At 41.7% G+C, this 27,903-nt stretch overlaps 1 protein-coding gene across 2 annotated transcripts in view; it reads left to right on the top strand.

Annotated features, from left to right (window-relative positions):
- CDH4 (cadherin 4) overlaps nucleotides 1–22,423 on the top strand; it is a 1,143,840-nt gene extending 1,121,417 nt beyond the window's left edge. For both annotated transcript variants that reach the window (XM_073683019.1, XM_073683020.1), the window contains 6 exons: nucleotides 2,112–2,254; nucleotides 3,532–3,765; nucleotides 4,739–4,972; nucleotides 12,526–12,665; nucleotides 14,482–14,646; nucleotides 22,131–22,423. In XM_073683019.1, coding sequence (XP_073539120.1) covers nucleotides 2,112–2,254; nucleotides 3,532–3,765; nucleotides 4,739–4,972; nucleotides 12,526–12,665; nucleotides 14,482–14,646; nucleotides 22,131–22,337 — 1,123 coding nt within the window. In that variant the 3' untranslated portion in view covers nucleotides 22,338–22,423. The remainder of the gene's footprint in view (nucleotides 1–2,111; nucleotides 2,255–3,531; nucleotides 3,766–4,738; nucleotides 4,973–12,525; nucleotides 12,666–14,481; nucleotides 14,647–22,130) is intronic.
- Nucleotides 22,424–27,903: the final 5,480 nt, after the last annotated feature.

Genomic DNA, 27,903 nt, shown 5'->3' with positions numbered 1-27,903 from the left:
TTCGGCTTCTGATTTTGGTTGCAAATACTTAGAATTATGTGTGAATATAGCCCTATAACTAAATGATGCTATGTGCTGCTTTATTATATTTTTCTTTACTTTGCACCGCTGAATATTTCGATATATGGCATCCACACTGATTAGTGCAATTTATGATCCTCTTTTTTTTCTTACCTAAACAGGGATTTAACCAAAAGAGTGCACTCAGCTTAAAGGGAGTGTATCATTAGAAAAATGACGTATTGATTAAATCAGGTTTTTGTGTTAAATGTATTTTTTTTACAAATTGTTGACAAAATGTTTTTTTTACAATCTTTATTAAAAAAAAATAGAATAATCCTGCAATTTTCACACTGGCCACTGGAGCTGTTTTAGAATCATACTTCATGTTCTTTCAGGAAGAGTTTTCAGTAGTCTCATTATCATCAAAGGCAGGATTACAATGACAAGTAACACCTCTATACGTAGCTGATTACACAGGATCCATCAATCACAATAGGCGATGTCACAGCTGCACCTTGCTCCCCTCCATTCACAATGACCTTTGCAGGGGCTTATTTGACACTGCAATACAAAAGATAGGATCCGGATCTGACTATTGTGGCTGTGTACATGTGTTATTTTCTGAAACAAAAGTTAAAGATTAAAAAAGCCCTAGAGGCCAGGCTAGTGTGTAAAAAAATGTAATTTGATCCATCACTGAAAACAGATTTTTAGACAAATTTGAGTAGTTTTTGAGAGTGATTGATCACTGCAGAAGAAAATAAATGACCTATAAGGGGAGAAAGTTTCTTATTTTCACTTGCACTGTTCATTTTTTGAAAAAAATAAAAGCGTGGTTATTATTTAGCGGTGAGAATCTCAATTTACAGAATTTAAAGGGGTTGGCTACTATTTTTTTTTTGATGGCCTATCCATAGAATCAGTGAAGGTGCAACACCCGACATCCCCCAGTGTTTTAGGGAAGGCTGGAAGTTTTTGGATGCTGCCAGAAAACAACAGATCCGTCATTTCTAAAGTGGTTGCGGCTGGGAACTGTAGATCCACCCCTTTTTGAAATGAATAGGGAGTGAATCTGATAGTTTTTATATAGCTGCCGGGCATCATCCGAGAACTTCCGGCCATCATCCGAGAACTTCCGGCCATCGCTGGAACAACTGATCAGTTGGGGTGACAGGTATCGTGCCCCCACCGATCAGACATTGATGGCTATCCTGAGGATAGGCCATCAATAAATAGCATCCAACCTCTTTAAGCAAGATTATCACACGCAATGAGTCTCCGTATGGAATCGAACAAGTTGGTTATAACATTTTTCTATGTCTGTAGGCTTAGAAAACAAAGTTTTGCTATTCACTCTAGTTTTATTATTTTCCAAATGCATGCAGCCTAGGAGCTGCTCAGACATCTGTCCCGTACATACAACGGGATATTATTTTGCAGGATGGCATGAAATATTGTAAGACTTTTGAGAAAGGGAAGACTTTACATCTTTGTCCTTAATGGAATCTACATGGTATAATGAAAGAGAAACTCCAGCTGCACTGTATGGTCACACCCCATAGAGAAGCAGATGATACACTGTGCAATTTACTAGGAGAATCAGCTAAAGTAATTGAAGAAAACATGGAGAAAATCCTCACCCTTTATCCTTGGCGGTGTTCTTTCCTTTGTTGCCCTCCATGGCAGGTAATGAACACTGCACACAGCCTATTCATGCAGCATCTCAGCGTACCTGGTCAGGTCAATCTTAAAAGAAAATTGGTTCCATCTGTAACCACGGGTTGTTTTAATGAGTTTGGGAGACTGCGTTAGTGAAACCGTCTGAAGTTTTAAAAGCTGAGCCTTTTGGGCTGGCTCCATCTCAATATAAAATCTTGGGCACCATCCAACCATACTCAGATTCAATTGTAGCTGGAGGAAAACCACTTTGCATTGACCAATGCCTTTCCCTAGGCGCCCAGCAGCAGAATGCACGGCTCACAATTGGCAGCCAAAGTTGTTTTAAGTGGAGCCGATCGGATTGATGACAGTAGACCTTCAGGCTGGAGAAGTAAACTGTATACTCTTATTTTTTTTTTTCATATTGTTTTATCCTATTTCCTCTTCAGATACACCAAATTGCACGATCCTGCAAACTGGCTCGCTATCAATACCACAAATGGGCAGGTGTTTACTACAGCCGTGTTGGATCGTGAATCCCCCTTTGTTAAAGATGACATCTATGAGGCCAAATTCCTGGCCACTGACAATGGTGAGTTCCTTTATGGCAGTGAGGTCAGGTCTAGATGAATTAACATCATTTATATTCCGAACTAATCATATTGTGCATGTAGGTGCTCGCTCACATGAGTGTATAACTAGGCCAAGTTCTATCCTTTGTTTTATCGTATAGTTCTCGGACCAATCTTATACAATGGGCAGTGCTGATCAGCATTCTTTTTCTTATGCCGGTTCGGCATAAGAAAAAAGGTGCAAATTGGCTGTGCAAATTGAATCACACTCAGCCTGGGTGTATGGAAATCATCGGACTGCACTCGGATGACATCTGAGTGCAGTTTGATTGCTGCAGACTCACACAATGGAGAAATCTTGTTCTTCATCTTCTCCGCACATGTGCTGCAATTCTCCCATCCGAAAGAATCGGATTACACTAAGCCTGCACTCTGAGTAAACTCAGATGACAGTTTGATCCGAGTGTCATTAACATAATCGATCCGATTCTCACGCATGAGAGAATCAACCGTCATAAAGTCGGTGTCCATTTTGGCGGTGTCAGAATAAAATGGACTGATTCTGACAATATATAATAAATTGGGTCCATTTGTACAATGCTGCAGGATGTGCTGTAAATGTTTTCTTAAGAATTTGGGAGAGTTATGAAATGTCCTATAAATGTCTGTCCTGTTCCTGATCTAAGGATCTCGGCTTGTAGTTGATGAATCAGCGCTGCACTTTATGTACATGCTCAGTAGTGAGGCAGGGCTGTGGAGTTGGAGTCGGTGGTTTGGCTTACTGATTCCACAGCCCTGCCTGTGACCCCGGCATAACTGATATAACATATTAGAGGTTCCGTGTCCAGAATTGGCAGCTCTTAGTATTTGGTTGCGGAATGATGGCCATATAATAATAATTGTGGGTATTCAGAAGTTTTATAATGGAGGTCAACGTGTAAAATGCAGAAGTCTTAGGATGTGCGAAGGTGACTGCAAATAAAATGAACAGGGGCGGTATGATAATAAAATCCAAGCTATGCAAGAAATGACCGGATCACTTAATATGGCTGCCTTTTTATGTCATCCACATTTTGTTTTGCACAACTTTACACCCCTCTCTGCTAAGTTTCTCCGTACATATTGGGAGTCGGTGGGGAGCTCCATACGCTCTCCTGCAGAGCCCCTACTGGAATGGGCTATATAATTAGCACAATATCCTTAGTGCCTATCCATAAGTGGAGAACTTCATTCGCATTGTGTACTAGCCAAAGAAAAGTAACCAGAGGTAAAGCTTGTCTTCTTTTCCTGCTCATAGGAGTGCCCCCTGCTAGTGGTACTGGCACACTGCAAATACAGCTCATTGACATTAATGACAACGCCCCTGAACTGCTCCCCAAAGAGGCCCAGGTTTGTGAGAGGCTCAACTCCCATGGTATAAACATCACAGCTACAGATATGGATCGCAAGCCCAGCGGGGACCCCTTTGTTTTTGAACTTCCAACTGTTCCCTCCACCATAAGAAGGAACTGGACTATCAACAGAATAAATGGTGAGTTGTAGAGGTTATCACAGAGATTACCTTCGAAAGGTTCACAATTTGTCAATGGAAATACACCTAAAGGGTTATTCCCAGAATCACAATTTAACCCCTATACGTCTGACTGATGAGATCCGCAGTGATCCCAAGAACTGGGTTCTGCCAAGCCTCATCTCAAGGACTGCTGGAGAATGGGGAGTCCAGCGCTCCCAGAAACAATGAGGGGTGGAGGAATTTTTAAAGTAATTTTTCCTTGTGGCAATGTTGCTGTTTTTTGCACCAAATTTATCAGTGTCACACTTTTGAGATTTTGTAACTTCTTTATAACTTTAAAAACATTTCTAAAACTGTGACAATTTAATTTACATAGCTAACCACGCCCAAATCCAAAAAGGTTCACGGTTGGCGCGAAGTCACAAAAAGTTGATAGTTTTTTGCACAAAGGATTGCACATGCCTAATGAATGTAATGAAGGTTAAACAGGCCCACCTGCGCTCCATTGCGGGTCTGCAGAGCCCCGTTATTGTGGTTCCGGACCACTGTTCTTGGGATCGCTGGGGGTAACAGTAGTCAGGAACCCAAGCAATCAGGAAGTTTTCCCCTATCCTATGGATGTGGAATAAGTTTCAATTCTAAGAATAACCCATTAATAATGATACCCAGTCTTGAAAGAGAAGTGTGCAGGAGAGGTACAATAAGGCAGCTACTTTATTGGCATTAGTTGTTGAAAAGCTGCTGCAGGAGTGGCAACTACTATGGCAAGGGATCCGGATGCAAAAATGGCAACAGCAGTGAAATAGGAAAATGCCAGTACTACACATGGCCATATTGGGAGGAATTTTGGTAATATTTATATTGGTGGCTCTAGTGGACACAGTACCTCGCATTAGTTGTATATAGGGATAGGAAGTTTGTGGCTTAAGAAGAAAACTTGCAACAAGAAAGTCTTGTGTGTTGTTCTGCTACCATCTTGTGGTCATTTCAGGTAACTACGCGCGCCTCAGCCTGCAGCTTGGATATTTGGAATCAGGGGTGTACGAGGTCCCCGTCATTGTGACAGACTCGGGGAACCCTCCCTTGTACAACACGTCTGTCATCAGGGTCAAGGTCTGCCCCTGCGATGAGAACAGAGACTGCACGACTATTGGAGCCGTGGCTGCCACCAGGCTGGGCACAGGAGCAATTATCGCCATACTCATCTGTATTATTATCCTACTGTGTAAGTAGAAATAACCTTACTCTGCCGGAGCGGAATCCATAACATCTTCTAACTTCATTCCATTGACTGAGGAAATAACATCCTTATAAGATCGTTCTATGAGGCAATAACATCCTGGGATGGCATAGTGAGGAAGCGAGGTGGATCATCTTATAAGTTGATTTTCATGCAGATTTGCTGTGGTTTTAACTATTAAAAACACCAACAAAAGAAGCATGAACAGGACTAAAATAATAGAAAATAAAAGTTTATCCTCATAGTATATATTAACACAGGGGGTTAAAATGTATACCAAAAATAGTTTAAAAATATGGAGATACACAGGGAGCGAGAGGGAGCGTTGAGGCATAAAACCAAGACGAACTGCACCAAGAAGTGCATAAGTTTAGTATCTATATAGCTTCCCATGGCTGGGTGTCTCAGTTGGGCCTGGGTCCTGCCCTTATTCACACTGGGGCCGTTTGACACAAAATAAGCTTTTAACACTAGAAAGACAGGATAGAACCGTCCCGATGGGTTCACCTTGTCGTGGTGGAATGACTTTTATGCTTTGTTGATCAAAATAGCGTTACCCAATGTTATTCATATGTACTATTTACTTATTTATGTGCTGTAGGGTATATGCTCATTGTGTTTTTTTCTTGCTTTTTTTTTCTTGGGTTTTGTTTAGTATTTGCAGCTGATTTTTCTTTACCAAAAACCAAACTGTTGGCCGTAAAAATGCAGTGTAAAATATGTGCCTTTTTGACGAGTTTTTACTTGCATTTTTTTCCTATTAATTTAAATGGGCAAAAAACGCTGAAAGAATTGACATGCCGCTGAGTTGAAAAAAATCACTTTGATGGTTCAAATCCGCAAGAAAAAAAATAAGCAGCATGTGCATGAGATTTCAGAAATCTCCATCACTTTGCTGGTACTGTAAAGTACAAGGCTTTTTTACCCTTGAAAAAGAAGTGGCAAAAATAAAGCGTGTGAACAAGCCCCTATAGTAAAGCACCAACTACACAGTCTGGGATATTACCCATTGCAAAGCAAGTCTGCCTCAAAAACTAGCCTGTTGGATTTTACACCAGACTTATCCATGGCATTTGTGAATCCACCCTAAGATTAAAAGATGGCCAGAAAATCAGAAAGTAAGATGACAAAGTGAAGTGATGATAATCTTCTGAAGTAACATCTTGAGATAATCAAGCTGTAAATTAATTTCAACCTCAGGTGGCCAAAACACAAGGTTCTCTGGGAAAGAAGGTCTTTTATATAATGTTATATAGGTAATATGATGGACGATGAATCAGTGCTTTGTATTAGACACTACATACCATCACAGAGGAGGGGGATCCCTCTAGTCAATTAAAGAAGCACTCGTCCCATCAAAGTTTTTATTCTCTTAATATATTGCAATCATCATATTATAGCACTGTGTACTTACAATTGCTCATTTTGCCTTTCTACCCAGTTAATTCTTCTCTTTTCTCTGCTCTATGTAGAAACAGGAAGTCTCTCTTCCCTGCATGAGTCATCACCCTCTTCAGCTCAAGACCCAGCTGCTCCCTCCTCCCCCCTGCAGGGACTTTTGCAGTGACTCATGTAGGGAAAATTGACCTCCTGTTTCTACTTAGACTCTATAATTAGTTTTGTATCTTTCTTTTCTATGTGAGCTCTTTATTCATTTCCTACTTGTATGAGGTCCTATGATATCCTCATTCAGCCATGGCATAAATGAAAGAGTTTTCCCCGGTCCATCGCTGAGACCTTGAGCGATCCCGAGATCATGGCTGTGCAACCCCATCCTAAATCAGTCATAGTCAATTGGACTGTTTAATAAAACTGAATACGGCACTCTGCTATTTCCGGCAGTCCCATAGACAATGAGATGAGCAGAGGCTGCACATGTTCACATCCGCTCCATTCAGGATCCAAAGTGTTCATCTTGAGATTGCTGGGGATCCCAGCGATTGGACCCATAGTGATCACCTATCCAAAGGGATATACTTGGGGTTTTTTTTTTTGAGTGGTGGAATATCCCTTTACAGACATTATCATCACGGTCCCCATTGGGGCTCACAATCTACATTCCCTATCAGTATGTCTTTGGAGTGTGGAAGGAAACCGGAGAACCTGGAGAAAACCCACACAAACTCCTTGCAGATGTTGTCCTTGGTGGGATTTGAACCCAGGACCCCAGATATGCAAGGTTACAGCGTGCTGCCCGCTGAGACATCATGCTACCCATCCCTGTAATAAAAGGAAATGTTGCCCCCATTTGTCTTTGACCTGTGTAATCGTACAGAACTGGGGTACGCCAATGATCAATTCTCTAATTTAAAAACCGCGCATCTCCTGCTCTAATCTGCTTCTCTGTAACACTTAGATCCCATCAATCCGCTAGATTTAATGGCTGCCGCATGGCACGTGGCCATACCTCTGCAAACATGTGCCCTGGAAGCACACCTGTCCTTGCTAGAGCTCACAATGTCACCGAGTTGCTGTTTACACCCAAAATTATTCCAATCACTCAGCCCTAGGAGCAAGGTGACCATAATCAAGGGGGATCATTAGCATGGAGTGCAACAGAGAACAATCACCGAGCCGCATTTTGTTACTTCTGCAGATGCTTAACTTTCATGTTTGTTTAAAATCCCGGAGCCGAGCATCATATGAAGTTAATTCTGTTTGAAGGGTAATTGAGAGGGGTTCGTTCACCGTCAGCTGATGCTCCAATCCTATAAAAGCTTTTACTGATTCACTTGTTTTTCTGCGGTAGGAATTTTTGTTTGTTTTGTACAGAATAGTTTTCTGATCTGACAGAAACGCTTCCAATCTTTGGCCTATTGCTATAATTATACTCATGTATATTCAGACATTTATCGTAGATTTCGTGCTTTTCGAGCTGGTATCACACTAAGCTATTACATTCCCACTGATGGCTGCTCCTGGAAACAAAACCGCTTTATAGATACTGCAGCGCTCAGTTTATCTTAAAGTAGAGAAGAAAGAAAAAGCGCTGCTAGTGCAGGTGGACCATGGATAACATCGGTGGATTTTGAGCTATTACACTCACCTGTTAATAGACTGCGTCTAGGTGACCTTCTCCAGTAGGTGTACATGCCTGTTAATAGACTGCGTCTAGGTGACCTTCTCCAGTATGTGTATATGCCTGTTAATAGACTGCGTCTAGGTGACCTTCTCCAGTAGGTGTATATGCCTGTTAATAGACTGTGTCTAGGTGACCTTCTCCAGTAGGTGTACATGCCTGTTAATAGACTGCGTCTAGGTGACCTTCTCCAGTAGGTGTATATGCCTGTTAATAGACTGCGTCTAGGTGACCTTCTCCAGTAGGTGTATATGCCTTTTAATAGACTGCATCTTGGTGACCTTCTCTAGTAGGTGTATATGCTTGTTAATAGACTGCATCTAGGTGACCTTCTCCAGTAGGTGTATATGCCTTTTAATAGACTGCGTCCAGGTGACCTTCTCCAGTAGGTGTATATGCCTTTTAATAGACTGCGTCCAGGTGACCTTCTCCAGTAGGTGTATATGCCTTTTAATAGACTGCGTCTAGGTGACCTTCTCCAGTAGGTGTATATGCCTTTTAATAGACTGCATCTAGGTGACCTTCTCTAGTAGGTGTATATGCCTGTTAATAGACTGCGTCTAGGTGACCTTCTCCAGTAGGTGTATATGCCTTTTAATAGACTGCGTCTAGGTGACCTTCTCCAGTAGGTGTATATGCCTTTTAATAGACTGCGTCTAGGTGACCTTCTCTAGTAGGTGTATATGCCTGTTAATAGACTGCGTCTAGGTGACCTTCTCCAGTAGGTCTATATGCCTTTTAATAGACTGCGTCTAGGTGACCTTCTCTAGTAGGTGTATATGCTTGTTAATAGACTGCGTCTAGGTGACCTTCTCCAGTAGGTGTATATGCCTGTTAATAGACTGCGTCTAGGTGACCTTCTCCAGTAGGTGTATATGCCTGTTATTAGATTGCGTCTAGGTGACCTGTTAATAGACTGTGTCTAGGTGACCTTCTCCAGTTGGTGTATATGCCTGTTAATAGACTGCGTCTAGGTGACCTTCTCTAGTGGGTGTATATGCCTGTTAATAGACTGCGTCTAGGTGACCTTCTCCAGTAGGTGTATATGCCTGTTAATAGACTGTGTCTAGGTGACCTTCTCCAGTAGGTGTATATGCTTGTTAGTAGACTGCGTCTAGGTGACCTTCTCTGGTAGGTGTATATGCTTGTTAATAGACTGTGTCTAGGTGATCTTCTCCAGTAGGTGTATATGCGTGTTTAATAGACTGCGTCTAGGTGACCTTCTCTGGTAGGTGTATATGCTTGTTAATAGACTGTGTCTAGGTGATCTTCTCCAGTAGGTATATATGCGTGTTTAATAGACTGCGTCTAGGTGACCTTCTCTAGTAGGTGTATATGCTTGTTAATAGACTGCGTCTAGGTGACCTTCTCTAGTAGGTGTATATGCTTGTTAATAGACTGCGTCTAGGTGACCTTCGCTAGTAGGTGTATACGCCAGAAAATGATGCACGTCTGAGCGCACGTTCACTCTGCCAGAACCATTACAGCCTATGGCGCGTCGGCGCATATGTCCGAATCCCGTTTTGCCAGTGGTTCGGCCCTCAGCCCCTTATATTTGCATGGGTCATGCATTGGCATGTGTCAGCTGCAGCTGTGTCCCGGACCAGTAGGCGTCGGGAATGAGGATGTGAGACAAAATACCGCGGGCTTGGTGAGCGCTGCCAGGGAGACGAGGATCCAATAGGTGAGTTTAATGGTTTATTTAACACAATGTCTCCCTGGCAGCGCTCACCAAGCCAGAAGTATTTTGTCTCACATGCTCCGTTTATCTAAAAGGCTCATTCAGAGATTGGAGCGGTAATGCACGGACTAGCCGCAGTAAGTAATAAAAATGGGGCAGCAAGGTGGCTCAGTGGTTAGCACTGCAGCCTTGCAGCACTGGGGTCCTGAGTTCAAATCCCACCAAGGACAACATCTGCAAGGAGTTTTTATGTTTTCTCCATGTTTACGTGGGTTTCTTCTGGGTTCTCTGGTTTCCTCCCACACTCCAAAGACATACTGATAGGGAATGTAGATTGTAAGCCCCAATGGGGACAGTGCCAATAATGTTGTCAATTGTCTGAATTTTAAAGCGCTGCGGAATATGTTGGCGTTATATAAATACAAATATTATTATTAAATGCCTTAAAACATTCTCTCTCTCATTATTCTGGCATTTGGCAAATATTAAACATTATGGTAATCCTAATTGACCTAAAACGGGAAAGGTTTATTCTGATTTCATGTCAGATATTGAGAAGAACATGCAGATGTGTCTTTTTATATAGTGTATGTAAACTTGTGGTTTCATCTGTATGTACCTCAGTATTGGTCCTGTAATGTACAGTACAGACCAAAAGTTTGGACACACCTTCTCATTTAAAGATTTTTCTGTATTTTCATGACTATGAAAATTGTACATTCACACTGAAGGCATCAAAACTATGAATTAACGCATGTGGAATTATATACTTAACAAAAAAGTGTGAAACAACTGAAAATATGTCTTATATTCTAGGTTCTTCAAAGTAGCCACCTTTTGCTTTGATGACTGCTTTGCACACTCTTGGCATTCTCTTGATGAGCTTCAAGAGGTAGTCACCGGAAATGGTCTTCCAACAATCTTGAAGGAGTTCCCAGCGATGCTTAGCACTTGTTGGCCCTTTTGCCTTCACTCTGCGGTCCAGCTCACCCCAAACCATCTCGATTGGGTTCAGGTCTGGTGATTGTGGAGGCCAGGTCATCTGGCGTAGCACCCCATCACTCTCCTTCTTGGTCAAATAGCCCTTACATAGCCTGGAGGTGTGTTTGGGGTCATTGTCCTGTTGAAAAATAAATGATGGTCCAACTAAACGCAAACCGGATGGAATAGCATGCCGCTGCAAGATGCTGTGGTAGCCATGCTGATTCAGTATGCCTTCAATTCTGAATAAATCCCCAACAGTGTCACCAGCAAAGCACCCCCACACCATCACACTTCCTCCTCCATGCTTCACGGTGGGAACCAGGCATGTAGAGTCCATCCGTTCACCTTTTCTGCGTCGCACAAAGACACGGTGGTTGGAACCAAAGATCTCAAATTTGGACTCATCAGACCAAAGCACAGATTTCCACTGGTCTAATGTCCATTCCTTGTGTTCTTTAGCCCAAACAAGTCTCTTCTGCTTGTTGCCTGTCCTTAGCAGTGGTTTCCTAGCAGCTATTTTACCATGAAGGCCTGCTGCACAAAGTCTCCTCTTAACAGTTGTTGTAGAGATGTGTCTGCTGCTAGAACTCTGTGTGGCATTGACCTGGTCTCTAATCTGAGCTGCTGTTAATCTGCGATTTCTGAGGCTGGTGACTCGGATAAACTTATCCTCAGAAGCAGAGGTGACTCTTGGTCTTCCTTTCCTGGGACGGTCCTCATGTGAGCCAGTTTCTTTGTAGCGCTTGATGGTTTTTGCAACTGCACTTGGGGACACTTTCAAAGTTTGCCCATTTTTTCGGACTGACTGACCTTCATTTCTTAATGTAATGATGGCCACTCGTTTTCTTCAGTTAGCTGCTTTTTTCTTGCCATAATACAAATTCTAACAGTCTATTCAGTAGGACTATCAGCTGGGTATCCACCAGACTTCTGCACAACACAACTGATGATCCCAACCCCATTTATAAGGCAAGAAATCCCACTTATTAAACCTGACAGGGCACACCTGTGAAGTGAAAACCATTTCCGGTGACTACCACTTGAAGCTCATCAAGAGAATGCCAAGAGTGTGCAAAGCAGTCATCAAAGCAAGAGGTGGCTACTTTGAAGAACCTAGAATATAAGACATATTTTCAGTTGTTTCACACTTTTTTGCTAAGTATATAATTCCACATGTGTTAATTTATAGTTTTGATGTCTTCAGTGTGAAAGTACAATTTTCAAAGCCATGAAAATACAGAAAAATCTTTAAATGAGAAGGTGTGTCCAAACTTTTGGTCTGTACTGTATATGACAACTCCAGTAAATGAGTGCAGCTCTACAGTATACTGAAGTACATACAAGGTGTAACTTCTCAGCAGTCATGTTATTATCATCACAAGCAGTATAACAATGAAAGGTAATCAACCAGTAGATAACACATGATCTACTATTCACAATGCCTCCCTGCACAGTGACCTTTGCACAGATCGCAGAGCATGCCCACCACACTCTCACAGAGAAGTCAATGAACACCTCCAGATTATTGCTCGCATATGGTCCTAAACTGAAAAAGAAAAAAAAGAGAATGAAAAAAAAGAATGTATCAGTATCTCGTTTTAATTGTTTAAAATTGATGTAGGTAATACATTCCCTTTAATGTTGTCAGAAGTCAGTGCCAGGTTCATAAATATTACTAGACTGTAGAAGACGTACTCCTCTTTTCTACAAGATAATTGCAATAAATAAGAATGATCAGACCACTGCAATTTAGTATCTGGAAATATATGGAACCAATATTCTTCATCCTTTCAGCTATGGTTCTCCTGTTTGTCATGTGGATGAAGCGCAGAGAAAAGGAACGACATACAAAGCAGCTGCTGATCGACCCGGAAGATGACGTCAGAGACAACATACTGAAGTATGACGAGGAGGGAGGTGGAGAGGAAGACCAGGTAATGCCTGTATGGATGGATACTCACAGGGATGGGCAATGACTCAGGATAGAAAGACAACCCAGAATCTTCTTCAAAAGGAACAGATCTCTATTAACTGTTTCAGGGTTCTTGCCCCTTGTCCATGCAAAGTAGGAGACTGGTTGTCGGAATAACAGGCAACAAAAGGTTTAAAGGGGTATTCCCATCTCCAAGAACGTATCCCAATATTTAGTAGTTGTAATAATAATAATATTAGCAAATACCTCCAATTAGAAATGTAGTATAGTTCTTCTGATTCACTATGTCGCTTAGCCCATGTGCAGGGCATTGCAGTAAATTAGGTATCCATGGTTACAACCAATAACAGCTTATTAACTGTCACTATATGGTGGTAACCATGGATACAATGTGCAGGGCACTGCTACTGCCTTGCACATGGGGTAAGCAACAAAGCGAATCAGAAGAACTATACTAAATTTCTAATTGGAGGTATTTGCTAATATTATTATTAAACCTACTACATATTGGGATAGGATCTTGGAGATGGGAATAACCTTTAATGCTTGTTTACACAGGCCAACTTGTGACATTAAATGACCGCCGAACACTTTTCATTTAATAGCTCGTTTAGAAAGGCCATCCGCTCTTCCAACGCGCATCAATAATTATAATTTGTTCTATGCGCATGGACTGTCATTGTTCTCGGCAGCACAAGTTGTGTTTACACAGGATGATGTGCTGCCGAGTATGACTTTTAAGCAAGCTCAAAAATAATTTCACCTAACAAACGAGTGTTTTGCTTGTTCATCTGGTGATTTGCAGCCTGATTACATTGGCCAATTATGGCTCTAGGAACGCCCATTCACAATAATCAGCTAGTATTAATACATCATAAGGGCAGGGACACACGGCCGTATAACTAATGCGATAATTGCATCGCATCGCACTGAACGGACTATATAAAATGCATCGCACTGAACGGACTGGCCGGCACCTCTTCTGACCTGAGCATGACAGCATGATGGATTTCTATGCAGCTGTCAAGCTCAGGTCAGGAGAGGTTTACCATGCGATCCTTGGACGAGAAATACGGCAGTGTGTCCCTGCCCTAAGGGGTAAAATCTCTCTTTCCTGAGACCGCCAAGCTGGCATAGGACAATTTATAGGCTATGTAGTGCACTATGATAAAAAAGTATGCCGATAGCATCTTCACAGAGAAAGAGAACATGGTCTATACTGCCACCTATTGGAGGTAGAAGTCATTGTTGACCCTTTAAAGAAGATTACTACATGACTTAGGCTATAAAGCCAAACCAATCATCTACAAAAGGTAAAGATCTCCATTTGCAGATAATTTCAGGATTCTTGACCCTCGTCAGTGTAAAGTGACTGGTTGGTTGGGTGGGAGGCCTTCGACTGAGGGTCTAAGAGGTAAAGTTTCTATTTACAGAAACTACCAGGCTGGTGCAAGGAGACTGATAGGCCTTGCAAGCAATACTTCCTGGGAAAAAGGTATGCAAAAAGGCTCTTCACAGAAAAAGAGAACACTGTCACCTAGTGGAAGCAGCAATCCTAGAAGTCAGTATCAACACTTTAGACATATTCTGTAGTAATGCAAGTGAGAGTGTGTGTGAGAACAATGAGATGACACAAAGAAATACTCAACCGTGCTAGAAGGAAAACAATCGGCAGGGGACTACCGTTAGCCAGCACCCAGCTCTGTCAGATCACTGCTGCAGCCACAGGAAGGGACTCATTCAATACTCTTTAAGCAATTTGGTGCAATGGAAACAGCTGCTTATCCTCCTGCCAACACTTTCTGTTTTCCCACCAGGACTATGATTTAAGTCAGTTGCAACAGCCGGAGACGCTCGATCACGTTTTGAACAAAGTGGCAGGTGTCAGACGAGTGGACGAGAGGCCTGTCGGTGCAGAACCACAATACCCAATAAGACCTGTCATTCCACATCCCGGAGATATCGGAGATTTTATCACTGAGGTAATGATTTATGAAGACTTTTATCATGCAAACTGCTGCATGCTACCTCTTAAACCGGCTGCAGCCCCGTAAACATAAGTTGAGTGCGTACACACTGTTTGTATCAATGAAACAAAGTTCATTCGCTTCATTTTCATTTTCCATCTAGTGTAAGCAGTCAAGAGGAAAGTCATCACCAAAGGCAGTGAAACAAAAGATGATATATGTGTGTGTATATATATATCTATATATATCCAAAAAGCGACAAAGACAGCACTCCATAGTCCAATAAGTGACGATTTATTGACCCATTATGTCAGGGCAACGTTTCGTTCCAACTGTGGAACTTCTTCCAGCAGTTGGAATGAAACGTTGCCCTGACATGTTGGGTCAATAAATCGTCACTTATTGAACTATGGAGTGCTGTCTTTGTTGTGTTTGGATATTGTGAGGTTGGTTTTGCCTGGAAGGCGTTTTTTGCACCTGATTCTATAATATGCCTGATTCTATAATATACTTCTGCTAGCGCTGCACCTATATTTTTTACATATATATATATATATATATATATATATATATATATATATATATATATATATATATATTGTAATGCGGTGTTCACACTGTGCGGTAATGAGGCAGTGACCCAGTAAAGTTCAACTTAAATGTCTTTATTTTCAAAAACTCACAAAGTAAAGGTAACGGTATCCTCCGGATTGCAGACGGGTCATAACACAGTCCTTCTCCAAACCCGTTACTGTGGGCGACTGCACTGCCGTGTCGCGCTGAGGTGCGCCAGGAGTTTTGCTTTCCTTGTCTCTGCGTTAGCTTCACACAGGCCTATTGTGCACAGAGCCTCCTGCTCTGCTTGCAGACAAAACACTGACACACCCAAACCTTTGCTGCAGGTTTTTAAATGGAATTTGTGGCCATGAGCCTCTTGTAAGACCCGGCTGGAGGGAGTGAACCGTCTCACTGCCTCCTGTAGATCACTCCCAAAATAAAAGCCCATGTCGGGTTTTCTTAAATCCAACTTAGCCAAATAGCTTGACTAAGTTCAAACTTTACTTTTATTCTGCACTGCAACTACAGCTGTGTCTGTGATTGCAGTGCACTTCAGCGAGTTCAATATGCCTCTATGCACATCCTAGGAGACACAAACCGTCCCTCGTATATGATCCCTCTCACTGTCTCACTATATATACAGTACAGACCAAAAGTTTGGACACACCTTCTCATTTAAAGATTTTTCTGTATTTTCATGCCTATGAAAATTGTACATTCACACTGAAGGCATCAAAACTATGAATTAACACATGTGGAATTATATACTTAACAAAAAAGTGTGAAACAACTGACAATATGTCTTATATTCTAGGTTCTTCAAAGTAGCCACCTTTTGCTTTGATGACTGCTTTGCACACTCTTGGCATTCTCTTGATGAGTTTCAAGAGGTAGTCACCGGAAATGGTCTTCCAACAATCTTGAAGGAGTTCCCAGAGATGCTTAGCACTTGTTGGCCCTTTTGCCTTCACTCTGCGGTCCAGCTGAACCCAAACCATCTCGATTGGGTTCAGGTCTGGTGACTGTGGAGGCCAGGTCATCTGGCGTAGCACCCCATCACTCTCCTTCTTGGTCAAATAGCCCTTACACAGCCTGGAGATGTGTTTGGGGTCATTGTCCTGTTGAAAAATAAATGATGGTCCAACTAAACGCAAACCGGATGGAATAGCATGCCGCTGCAACATGCTGTTGTAGCCATGCTGGTTCAGTATGCCTTCAATTTTGAATAAATCCCCAACAGTGTCACCAGCAAAGCACCCCCACACCATCACACCTCCTCCTCCATGCTTCACAGTGGGAACCAAGCATGTAGAGTCCATCCGTTCACCTTTTCTGCGTCGCACAAAGACACGGTGGTTGGAAACAAAGATCTCAAATTTGGACTCATCAGACCAAAGCACAGATTTCCACTGGTCTAATGTCCATTCCTTGTGTTCTTCAGCACAAACAAGTCTCTTCTGCTTGTTGCCTGTCCTTAGCAGTGGTTTCCTAGCAGCTATTTTACCATGAAGGCCTGCGGCACAAAGTCTCCTCTTAACAGTTGTTGAAGAGATGTGTCTTCTGCTAGAACTCTGTGTGGCATTGACCTGGTCTCTAATCTGAGCTGCTGTTAACCTGCGATTTCTGAGGCTGGTGACTCGGATAAACTTATCCTCAGAAGCAGAGGTGACTCTTGGTCTTCCTTTCCCGGGGCGGTCCTCATGTGAGCCAGTTTCTTTGTAGCGCTTGATTATTTTTGCAACTGCACTTGGGGACACTTTCAAAGTTTTCCCAATTTTTCACACTGACTGACCTTCATTTCTTAAAGTAATGATGGCCACTCGTTTTTCTTTACTTAGCTGCTTTTTTCTTGCCATAATACAAATTCTAACAGTCTATTCAGTAGGAGTATCAGCTGTGTATCCACCAGACTTCTGCACAACACAACTGATGGTCCCAACCCCATTTATAAGGCAAGAAATCCCACTTATTAAACCTGACAGGACACACCTGTGAAGTGAAAACCATTTCCGGTGACTACCTCTTGAAGCTCATCAAGAGAATGTCAAGAGTGCGCAAAGCAGTCATCAAAGCAAAAGGTGGCTACTTTGAAGAACCTAGAATATAAGACATATTTTCAGTTGTTTCACACTTTTTTGTTAAGTATATAATTGCACATATGTTAATTCATAGATTTATAGTTCTGATGCCTTCAGTGTGAATGTACAATTTTCAATAGTCATGAAAAATCTTTAAATGAGGTGTGTCCAAACTTTTGGTCTGTACTGTGTATATATATATATATATATATATATATATATATATATATATATATATATATATATATATATAATATATTATATTATCTATATATACACACACAGTCAAGTGTTGGCACCCTTGAAATTGCTCCAGAAAATTGTTGCAATTACACATGTTCTGGTATACACATGTGTATTTCCTTTGTGTGCTTTGGAACAACACAACAAAAAAAAAAAACAGGGAAAAAAAAGTCAAATAAAACATCATTTAACACAAAACCCCAAAAATGGGCTGGACAAAATTGTTGGCACCTCTCCAAAATTGTGGGTAAGCAACTTTGTTTCAAGCATGTTATGCTTGTTCAAACTCACCTGTTAAAAGTAACAGGTGTGGGCAATATGAAAATCACACCTGAAACCAGATAAAAAGGGAAAAAGTTGATTCAATATTTGCATTGTGAGTCTGTGTGTGCCTCACTAAGCATGAAGAACAGAACGAGGAGAAGAGAACTGTCTGAGAGCCAAAATTGTTGAAAAATATCAACAATCTCAAGGTTAAAAGTCCATCTCTGGAGATCTTGATGTTCCTTGGTCTATGGTGTGCAACATAATCAAGAAGTTTAAAATCCATAGCATTGTAGCTAATCTCCCTGGACATGGATAGCAGAGAAAAATTGATGAAAGGTTGCAACGCAGGATAGTCTGGATGGTGGATAATCAGCCCCAGTCAAGTTACAAAGAAATTCAGGGTGTCCTGCAGGCTCAGGGTGCATCAGTGTAAGCGCAACATATCTGTAGACATTTGAATTAAATAAAACGCTATGGCAGGAGACCCAAGAGGACCCCACTGCTGAAACATAGATGTAAAAAGCTAGACAGCAATTTGCCAAAATGTACGAGAGTAAGCCAAAATCCTTCTGGGAAAGCATCTTGTGGACAGATGAGACCAAGATAGAGCTTTTTTGTAAAGCACATCATTCTGTTTCTTGAAAAAGAAAAGAAAAGAACACTGTACCTACAGTCAAATATGGTGGAGGTTCAAAGATGTTTTGGGGTTGTTTTGCTGCCTCTGGCACTGGGTGCCTTGACTGTGTTCAAGGCACCATGAAATCTGAAGAATACCAAAGGATTTTGGGTCGCAGTGTAGAGCCCAGTGTCAGAAAGCTGGGCTTGTGTCCTAGATCATGGGTCTTCCAGCAGGACAGTGACCCCAAACATACTTCAAGAAGCACCCAGAAATGGATAGAAACAAAGCGCTGGAGAGTTCTTAAGTAGCCAGCTATGAGTTCGGATCTAAATCCCATTAAGCACCTGTGGAGAGATCTTAAAATTGCTGTAGGTATAAGGCACCCTTTAAATATGAGAGACCTGGAACAGTTTGTAAAAGAAGAGTGGTCCAAAATTACAGTTGAGAGGTGTAAGAAGCTTGTTGATGGTTATAGGAAGCGACTGATTGCAGTTATTTATTCCAAAGGGTGTGCAACCAAATATTACGTTGAGGGTGCCAATAATTTTGTCCGGCCCATTTTTGGGGTTTAATGTGAAATTATGTCCAATTTGCATTCTTGTTCTCTGTTTTTTTTGTGTTGTTCCAAAACACACAAAGGAAATAAACATGTGTATAACAAAACGTGTGTAATTGCAATAATTTTCTGGGAGAAATGCTTCATTTTCTGGGAGCAATTTCAAGAGTTCCAACACTTTCTGCTATGACATATATATTATAGCTAACGTGAACTTCTTGTGAAAATATATTAAATCTAATAATACAAATTAATCACATATTTCCAATAGAGGAGCATTATTAAAGCAGAGGTTGCCCCTAAAAATAATAAAAAAGCAGTACTTGAAGGTATGGGTACCTTTCCTCCTTATGTATTTTGGACTGTTAAAGACCCCCGACACATTAGACTAAAGTCAGCTGAAACTGCTGGTATTGACAGGCTTGGCTTATGGTCTAATGTTTATGGGGGCGCTGGCCAACTGATGGTTGGAAGAGATGTCGATCTTGTATGCCTGGTTTTGGTCTGCCAATCACACTGTTCTCTTAGAGATAAGCCATCGGCCAACGTGTCAGTAGACTGCATTCTCATAGGGAACCCAGGAGCATGTTCAGCCATGTGAGCGCTCCTGTGTATGGGAGCTGAAATGGCTGTCGACCGATTGATCAGCAGAAGCATTGTTGGGCTGACAGTCATCTAATGTGTATGGCCGGCTTTAGCATAGGTTCTCATCTGCATTGGAATCTCTATCATGGATGCTAGCAAACATGGCGCAGCATGAAACACTAAGTTTTCCGATAAATTGATGGACAGAGTGACGGTGACCCAGTAGACCTCATTACTGTCAACGTTGTGCCGCTGGTTTCTGGCCGGCACTGCCATCAGATTTTTAAAAATGTAAATACAACAGCAGGTGTGAATCCAGTCTTAGTTTGTTACCCATAATTTACTAAGTAATCCCTTCCAAAATATCAGTGATTAAAGGGGTATTCCAATCATAGCCGCTGATTTTGATGGAGAGAGTAACGCACTTGCTGTGCCTGTTATCGCTTCTTTACTTGGATGATACCAGACACTGGATTGCTGAATATGGTATTTGATACGAACCCGTTAATGATGTATAAGATGGGTTCACTATAAATGTCGATGGCTGGATACCACTTTGAACCTCACATTGTTCCCTTGAATCCATGTGGCATCTCGGTAAGATTTGGAAGGTAGTAATTATTGATCTGAATGGTCACTCTATGGACCTCTGAGGACACCGCTGTCATTTTAGTTATAATGTGACATCTGATTTATATTTGAAGCGAATTTGCAAACAAAAAAAATAATTTTTTGTCCATTTCATACAATGAGCACTAGACGTAGGATAGATCTGTAATTCTAGACACAAAGAGCTCAGCTAACCATATTATTTTTTTTAATCAGTAATATAGGAGTCTGTATGTTTCTTTGTGAGCACAGTCTCTTTTATTAAAGAAAGTGCTTTCCTATTTTCTAATCAAATCGAGATTTTATTTCCTCTGAGACTTTTGGCAGAAGTCAGGAATATTAAATGCAGCCATGTTTTAATTAGAATAACATATTGTTCTGGCTTTTATCTGTCAGTGTTTTGCTCTTCGGGCCCACACAGCTTTGTCGAGTCAGTGAATTACTATATATCCCAATGTGGGCTTTGCAGTTCTGGGTTTTACACTGTCTGACACTATTAAAAAGCATGTTGATTAAATGACCATTAATTCAAGGTTTATCTTGTGTAAGTGATGGCTCATATTAAATCAGTAACTCAGCCTAACAAGGAACCTTCAGATTTAAGTCATCGATATACAGTATTTTTTCTTTTCTTGCTTCAGGTCCATGGTAATCACTGAGCGATAATATAAACCTATTACTACTACGAAGGTTATTATTGAGCACTTCTCTGGCTCAAACATGGTGACATAACTTCCTGAGAAATGTTCAGCCAGTAAAGCTATTAATGGAGTAGATTGTAAGCTTCAGGCAAAAATCTATCCTCTGCTGTTCATACTAGTGAAAGTGGCCCGGCCGAGATGCACTGCTAATTTGCCTTCCCACAAAGCTTGTTCTTGTTGTCTACAGTATTTTCAGCATTACTTCTATACATGATGTAGTGATTCAACCTCAGCTGCCTGTTATTAGACAAGCAAACCCTGAGCTGGAGTGCATGGGAGCAACTTTTCCCACCCAAGCTCTTTTGGTCACTCCTAAATCCCGGACCCAGAATCTGGTCCACTAAAAAATCCTTTCAGTAACCTGTTGTTACTCGTGTACTTTGACTTCAACCACTGAGGCCAGCCACCTTGGTGACACATACCTGTCATCCAGGACTTTATCTCTTGCTTCCCTACAATGGCCTAAAGCTAATTTGTGAATAATAAATTACATTTCATCAGTTTAAAGGGGTTGTCTCCTTTTAGATAATATTTGGACCAGGCTGCAGTTTTTTAAAACATAACAAACAGTGCTGAACTCTTCGGGGGACCACCGGTGAGTTTCCACCACTCCATCTGGTGTCTGGCATTGGCAGCAGCGCTGGCATCCTGTGGAAGGCGCAGCAGCCAATCAATGAGCTCAGCAGCACTGCCCATATAGACAGAGCCCCACTTCTGAGCCACTGAGCTCACTGCTTGTCAGTGTGACGTCAGCACCGAAGCCAATGCCAGACACCGTGGGCACACAGCGTGCCTTAGACACCGAGCGTGCCGAGTTTGCGCAAGTGAAGCCACTTCTTGAAAACTCCAGTGGTCGTTTTCCTGAAGCAGCTTCACAGTTATTCTTGCGGCAGCGCCGGAATCTTTTCCTCTGTTGTGAATAGGTGCAACTCTCTATACAGGTGGCCACCTGAAGAATGAGAATGTCACTTCTTTTAACCGTTTTAGGGTTTCAGAATGTGATTCTTTTAACCGATCAGGGGTCATACATGCTACCTACATTTTCAAATTAAGGCATCCGCTCTTATGTGCTTCTGTGAAGGAAGGCCCTAATAAGGGATGTTATTTCTTGTTTCTAGAGTCCTTTTTTTAGTGCACACATCTTTCACTGTCTCCTGTCTTTCCACACATCAGGATCTTGGTTTGGATCGCAAGTAGAAAATGTTAATGAGAAAAAGCCATCTGAGTGCTCAGCCTCACCCCTCGCCAGCTTCTAAAGCTTTGCTTTTCCTCTTCCCTTCCAGGGCCTACGAGCAGCAGACAACGATCCTACAGCGCCACCTTATGACTCTCTCCTGGTATTCGACTATGAAGGCAGCGGTTCCACCGCCGGCTCTGTTAGTTCTCTCAATTCCTCTAGCTCTGAGGATCAGGACTTTGAGTACTTGAACGACTGGGGCCCTCGTTTCAAAAAACTTGCCGATTTGTATGGTGGTGGAGAGGAAGATTGACTGGACATCTGCATCTTATCAGAAGATAACCTCCTCAGTTGTACAGTGGCAGCTTTCATTTTTTATTATTAAACTCCCGACTCCCACCCCCCTTCCTGACTGCGTTCTTTTTAGTGCTAAATTAGGCAAACTTTCTTTCTTGGCTTCTTTCCAGTTTTGCTTGGCAGGTGCGTAAAGCACAAAACACCTTTTATCTTCATTTCCTATTTCACTTCGCACCAGGTAAAAAGGATTTCAATTCCGTTCTGGTATACGATGCATACCGCATTTTGGCAGTCATCTCAGAGTCTTAGTTTTACATAGGGAGAAACATGGAGTCAGGGATTGACTGCCGATCGGGACTGAAGCTGCGGGGCGGATAGGATTTTCTGGCACTACAAATGGATTTAGATTCATTCTGTGCCACAAAATACACATTATTACTTTATTTAATACATCCTAACATCCTGGTCAGACCTGAAATATAAAAATGAACATAAAAGGCACATAAATCCTACTTCTTCCTTGCTGGCGTAACAGAAATCATCCCACTCCTGGGAGTCTTTTCAGCCGGGAAGAATTAATTGCCCAACTGGAATGAAGCATTTCTATCACATTTTTTTGTGAACTTTTTAGGAATCCGGCATGTCTGCGTTCCATTATTGCTGCTTCCCGCCCTTTATTTTATATGTGTGCCTGTGTATATAATATACAGTATATACCATATGTGTGTATATTATAGACACCCTCGTACACACATCTGTACATAGGTGAGCAGGGAGGTTTCCTGAAGACTTGAGTGATTCGCCACTCTGTCGTCTTAACTTGAAAAGAAAAAAAAAACACAAGAACTTTTTTTAAAAAAAAAATAAAATAAAAAGCACTGTTTTTACAAATGAAAACAAAATAACCAAAAAAATGAAAAATATTGAAAAAAAAAAGAGAAAAAAAAAAGCATTTAAAAATAATTTACGTTTTTTGAAAAGTGCCTTTTCGGTACACTATGTGAGGTGATGTAAGTCTCAGGAGAAGTCGGCGGAGGGAAGAGGGATTAAAGTGGTGGCCAGTACGGAATATCAACCAAGCCAGACACCGCTGCTGCAGGAGTCCATCCTGGCCATGAAAAGGTTACACTGGTGAACTGGGGATTTTTATAGCTTTGCTGTTAGTACCTCCACTGGTTTCTCTGGCAGTGAAGGGGTTAAGAATGCAGATTTCCTCATGTATTATTTACTTAATGTACTTTGTTTTGTGGATGAGATTCGCCTGTCACATATCTGATAATGATCACTGAACATCGTGAGAAGCTGTGGCACAAATATATCGGCACCGATTACATTACACCAGGACTATACATATCTAACTTAAAGGTCTGAGATTTTACTAAAAAGGTCTGCTTCTTTTTTTAGAGACAGCGCCATTCATGTCTTTAGGCTGTGCCTGGTATTGCAGTTTGTCGCCCATCCAACTGAAAAGTTGTATTACAAGATGAAGAGGAGGCGCTGTTTGTGGAAAATCAAGCGGCCGCCTTTCCATTAGGAACTGGTGATATCACAGACAATCTCATTCATGTTGCTGCCCATAAATATTGCCCCTTATGCATTAATTTTCAACACATGTATACACTATATATAGATAGAACAAGTACAGCAGACTCTTTGGAGCAGACATTGTCAAGCTTGATAAAGGCTCTGAGGAGCCGGAACGTTGCTTTTGTACACGTGGGCTGATTAAATATCTGTTGTACTCTTGACACCTACTGTATATATAGTGTGCTGCCTGCCTTTTTTGCCTATAAATATATATATACATATACGGATATATATATATATATATATATATATATACACACACACACACACATGAATATGTTAGACATTTGACTGGACTGCAAGATGATTAAGGTGTGTGATATTAATAGGCTACTTCTCCATAAATATATTAATGACAAATTATCCAAAAGGTGCTGATTTATCTCCTATTATATATAAAAGTGTGGCGGCAAGATGTAATATACCAGTAAGAGACAGTGTACTATATAGCATAATAGAACAATATTACAGCAAGGTAGTATGGACTGCAAGCCTTATATGTAACAGTAAAATATTAGCAAACCCTAGCATGCAGTTGTTGTGGCAGGACGCCTCTGCATGTTAGTCCATAGGCCAGACTGCTCCCACCATCTTTCTGTATGTTCCCACTATACTTGTTTGTGCTAAGAATTTCTAATATACATTCTAATTTTTAGACTTAGTCTACACAGTCTTAAAATGTGCCAAATTTATCAAAATGGCTCATACTGTTTGATAAATGTGACTAGTTTTAAAGAGAACCTATCGCATGATTCATGCTGCCCAAACCACAGCTGCATGAATATGAGCCTGGCTTCACCATTGCTGTAAGGTCTAATTTTTTTCTGAAACGCTCCGTCTGTAGTTAGATGATCTGGCTGGGGGCCATAGCCGGAGATGACACTATTCCGGCTCTTTCCAGCGCTGCTAGAGGTGTTGACAGGTCTCTCCCATAGCTCTGTCAATCACCCAGAGCGATGTCGGGAAAGGCCAGGAAGGAGCCGGACTAGTCTCGTCCAGCTATGGTCCTCGGACGGATCTTCTAACTGTTTTTCCTCTGCAACGTTGGAGAATTTCAGAGAAACATATACCTGGCTGCAATTGTGCAGTCAAGCTCTGATTCATGCTGCCCATGGTTTGGGCAGCATAAATCAGGTGACAGGTTCCCTTTAAGACTGTGTAGTCTGTGTTTCACCGCCTGCTAGCTGGCTTACTCTGTGGCAGAAAAATGCCCACTACTCGGACAACCCCCACTGAATTCCTATGTAAATTTGTATTCATTTGTAAATAATAACACACACACACCCATCGAGCAATGTTGGCATTGGCTCTCCCGAGAATCTGTGCAGCCAATCAGTGCTTCACTTTCCTCTCCTTCGGATGATTCACATACATCTGGAGGAAGTGAGAGCAGTAGCCCTTTAAGCCATGCCCCAGTTTTGATAAACCACGTCCATTTTTAGCGCGGTCACGCCACCTAGGTGGACCCGTCGTAAAAAAATGTCTAAGGCACATGATAAAAATGATGCAAGTCACTAAGACAGTTTTTTGGCTCCTTTAGCTTGATAAATATGCCCTTTTGTTTTCCAATTTCTTACTAATTTCAGTCTAAGGCTGTGTGCCCACTATGCGTTTCTTAAAGCAATTCCACTGCAGAAACGCTTAAAAAACGCATGGTAGAAGGTCTGCCATGTTCCCCAATGATAATCTGCATGTGCTGTGCACATGCTGCGGAAATTTCCGCTGCGGATTATCATTGCGGAAAAAAACGCAGCATTACCAATTATTTTGCGTTAACGCGGCGTTTTCGCCGCCATTGACTTGCATTGGAATGCATGTAACCGCATCACTGGATCTATACATGCGGATTACATGCATTTCAAAGTGCGGATGGTACCCGGGTTTTGGAGAAGAGGAGACTCCCCTCCGGACCCGGGTACCATAGAACCTGTAAAAAAAAGAATAAAATAAAAAATAAATATTATACTTACCTTCTGATGGCCCCCGGAGTCCTTGTCTCTGCTTGCCGGCAGATCGTGGTAGATAAAGGACCTGCACTGACGTCATTTAGTCATGTGACGGGTCACGCGACCTCTGACGTCAGCAGGTCCTTAAATCTACCGCGAGCTGCCGGCAAGCAGAGACAAGGACTCCGCGGGCCATCAGAAGGTAAGTATATATTTATTTGTTATTTTTTTACATTCTCTCGGGTCACACTATATAAATCCATGCTGTTTGCAAGGATTTATATAGTGTGACCAAGTTGTCAAGCAGTTTCCAAGTGATGCTAAAATCGCTTGGAAAGCGCTTGTCAACCCGCATGCGGAAATGCATGTGAAGAACGCTTCACTTCCGCTTGTCCCTGGCAGGAAAAACGCATGTACAATCCGCATGTACAATCCGCATGTACAATCCGCATGTACAATCCGCATGCGTTTTTTCTGCCAGGGGAGATGCAGAAACGCTCAGGAAAAATCCGGAGCATTTCTGCATCGTGGGCACATAGCCTAAAGCTGAGAGTTTCCTACAGCTCTGACTAGTCTAGACAATCCTCTGTGAGCTCCTGTGGACTCCAGGCTGATGCATTTCAGGTCTCATTCAGACATTCATGATTTTTCTCGTACAGAAAAACAGGGATTTTTTTCATTAGTGTTTTGGATACAAGTTTCATCAGTATTTGCTCAGTGTGTCAGTTTTTACCATCACTGTTTCATCAGTGAAAATCAAAAACTAAACGGCAAAGCTTCTAGTATCCATTATAATGTCAATCGCAGACAGCACCTGGCGTATACTCTGATGCCATCTGTAATTTTGATCTGTGACTTGGATCTAAAATGTGCATGTGTCTGTGATTTTTTTGTGGAACAGCCAAATAAATGGGTACGTGTTCTATCCATGAAAATCACAGATAAAACTTGTATGTGACTCACTGTGGATTATCCAGCGCTGGGAGTGGGCGGTCATATGACCACATGTTTGTGATTTGCATACCGTACTTCCGGCCACATTCCAACAAGACTTGTCCAGTTTTGCTCAATGCATCTAGTCTGCATGTGACAACATGTAAGTGCAAATCCCATACTTTCGGTTACGCGCCTTCTGCCGGCACCAGAGAATCCTTGCAGCACGCGATTTGAGGATTCACACGTCTGTGGTCACATAGAGTGACCGCAGACTTGTAGCCCAAAGCCGAACAATCCCTTTAAGCCTCTAACAATACAATATGCCTGACTGCCAAGAGCTTGAAACTAAGAGATTCTTCTACTACTCTAGCCCCTGCAAAATTTGCTGTAAGACATACTCTGCTTAGTTTGTCAGGTCAGTGGATGAATGAACTTTAAAAGTGACAGCCACTTTCCTGAATCACAAATCCATTGAGAGTAGCTGTCACCCTTCACCAACTGCTGAAGTCTGGCCATACAAAATACATTATTCAGGTGGGTAAGAATGAGGACAGGACAAAGCTAGGGGTATAAAAATTGCCTCCCCATGAATCGTCACGTGCTTTGTAAAGAATATTTTAAATATCTTTTTAATAATATATTTACCAGAGGTCATTAGTGTACAATTTCCACTAGACCTGTCTTTATATCATTAATATATCCTTGTGCTGCACAATTCGTTGTATTTCTACCTTCAATGACTAGGACCCTCGTACCAAACATGTTGTCCCCTCAAGCCCCTTCACATTCACGCTATACAATTACCCACACTCCTTGTGATTTACCCAGTGTACATGTGCATGGAAACGTTCGGTCGAACAGGATATGGAATAAAACTATGCATATAAAACCAAATAATAATGACTTCTAATGGGACAGACAACTCCAATTTTTTAGTTTTTTTTCCCAATATAAACAATCAGTTATTAATCTAGGAGTCACTGAGCATTGCGCTATGATACTGAATTTATACAGTTCTAAAAACTTCAATTAAGTTCTCACTGCAAAGATTTTATAGTAAAAGTGCCCATACACCTAAGAGCAAAGTCGACTATTTCAGCAGGACCATGTGGA

The sequence above is a fragment of the Phyllobates terribilis genome, unplaced genomic scaffold (assembly GCF_046119375.1).
Source record: "Phyllobates terribilis strain yellow unplaced genomic scaffold, ASM4611937v1 Scaffold_5__5_contigs__length_657084704, whole genome shotgun sequence".
Lineage (NCBI taxonomy): Eukaryota > Metazoa > Chordata > Amphibia > Anura > Dendrobatidae > Phyllobates > Phyllobates terribilis.
This window is presented reverse-complemented; position numbering and strand designations above follow the sequence as displayed.